At 45.5% G+C, this 2068-nt stretch overlaps 1 protein-coding gene across 6 annotated transcripts in view; it reads right to left on the reverse strand.

Annotated features, from left to right (window-relative positions):
- aopep (aminopeptidase O (putative)) overlaps positions 1-2068 on the reverse strand; it is an 89038-nt gene that overhangs the window by 84475 nt on the left and 2495 nt on the right. For all 6 annotated transcript variants that reach the window (XM_014002683.1, XM_014002682.1, XM_014002686.1 and 3 more), the window contains exons 2-3: positions 848-1622; positions 457-626 (exon numbers count right to left, since the gene is read on the reverse strand). In XM_014002683.1, the coding sequence (XP_013858137.1) occupies positions 457-626; positions 848-1581 (904 nt within the window). In that variant the 5' untranslated portion in view covers positions 1582-1622. The remainder of the gene's footprint in view (positions 1-456; positions 627-847; positions 1623-2068) is intronic.

Here is a 2068-nt window from a genome sequence, read left to right on the forward strand (position 1 = left end):
CTTTATTACGGTATAGTATTTAAATGTAAGCCTGAAACACAAAATATTGCCCCTTTAAAAGAAAATAGGCCAGTTATGTGACAAAATGGGTAAAATCACGTGTACTATGCCAATTTTCTTAAGTATAAAGATGCTTTCTTGACTTTTAGTATTTCATGGATATGAGTGTCTCAGGCACTTTAAAGTAGACTTCTATCTAAGTTTTCTCTTATCGCAATGGYGAAACTTAATTCAGATGGATTGATTTGTTGTAATAGTTCCCACTTCTTCTCCATAAAATGTACTTCCGTTTTTTTTTTCTTTAATTGTCAATTAGCATCATTAACCCACACAGTCCACAAGCATCCGAGTATAAAAGTGGTTATGTTTTTGCACGACACAAAAGAGGCACATTTCTGACGTTTTAGTGCTGCAGAAACGAAAACGATTCGACTTCTCCTGGGCGTCGACGCTTACGTGTGTCCCCGTCCTCGGCGGGAACAGCCTGATCCTCTCCGCTCATCAGAACCACGCACTCACTGGGGGCCCGTACTGTTGCCTGCCACGTTGACATGGCAACAGGCGGCTCCTGGCAGGGGAAGAGGGCTCGGTTGTTGATGGGAGAACCGGCAGTGTAAACACACACCCTGGAAGGGTAAACAACGACAAACTATAAACAACCCTTCTTTCATTACTCAAAGGTTGCACCAAACACACACAAGCAAGAAGAACACCCCCCCCAACCCCACACACACACACACACACAGAACAGAGAATAGCCTAAAGTGAGATTTATGAATAAATGAATTAGTATTATTTTCTAAAATGGTTTTAAAATATTCCACAGTGATCTTAACCTGACACAAACCTGCCGTCCTGGTCCTTGGTCCACCTCACAGAGCCTCCGGAAGGTCTGGTGTTGTAGGAGATTCTGATGACACGAGGGAACTTCTGAGGGGTCTTGACCCCCGTCTTCCTCACCTGCAAACTCCAGCGGTCTCTATAAAACTGGAGCGAGCCGCCACCCGTAGCACCGGGCGCACGGCTGCACAGCGTGAAGACGTGATGCTTCTGTCTCCACTGTGCAGAGGATGCAGGGAAAAGGTTCTGAACGAAGGKTGCCGGTGATTCTGGACTTTCAGACGCAACGTTTGGCGTTTGGTCCGACACAGAAGAGATGTCCACCTCTTCCACCTTTGACACATCCAGGTCACAGCAGTCCAGTACTAAAGTGAAATCACCAACACTGGTGCTTTGCCACCACCGTGAAGACCGACCGCTGTCACCTCCAGTCTGAGATTCACACTCAAACATCTCCTCTATTCTCGTTTCAGGGTCTCTGAGATCTGCTGACGCTTCCTCCATCGCACCAAAGTCATGACATTTAGTCCCAGGATCACCGGCTCCGGGCTCGGCGTCATCCTCGGCCTCCGTGCCCCCCGCAGAGCAAGGCTCCAAAAACAGAACGATACTTCCACTAATGACCTTCTTGTCAAAATGAACTGTCAGGTCCAGCACATAATGTCTGACAAGAATGTGGTTAGTGTTAGCTCGGAGCGGAAGGTCATCCGTGTCTGGATTTAGGTCCCCATCTGGTTCCATGTCACAATGATGAAATTAAGGCTGAGCGCAGGACGGCTGAGCTAGGTGGGAGAAATAAATCGGATTTAAGTCTGTTTTGTTGTAATGAAGTAGTGCATATGTTTAAGACACAAATAACAAGCTGATGGATTATACCATAACTTAAGTTCAACCTTATTATCCAACTCGACCTGGTCACAACAAAACTACTTTATTATTTTAAAAAACTATTCATCAAAATTGCTTAGCCATATGACAGAGGCGGCTATCATTTTGCAGATCAAAGGCTTTTCTCTTATTTATGAGTTCCTGCCGTCACAATCTTTGTTTTTAAATTGCCCAAGGCAGAAGTCGTGGCAAGACACAGGTGTATTAACCATAATTAACTCTGTCCAGTTTTATAAAGTTATATAAGCACTAATAAAGAAAAAAGTTGAGGTGGCTCGGGCATCTGGTAAGGATGCCTCCTGGACGCCTCCCTGGTGAGGTATTCCGGGCACGTCCCACC

The sequence above is a fragment of the Austrofundulus limnaeus genome, unplaced genomic scaffold (genome assembly GCF_001266775.1).
Source record: "Austrofundulus limnaeus strain Quisiro unplaced genomic scaffold, Austrofundulus_limnaeus-1.0 Scaffold14, whole genome shotgun sequence".
Taxonomy (NCBI): domain Eukaryota; kingdom Metazoa; phylum Chordata; class Actinopteri; order Cyprinodontiformes; family Rivulidae; genus Austrofundulus; species Austrofundulus limnaeus.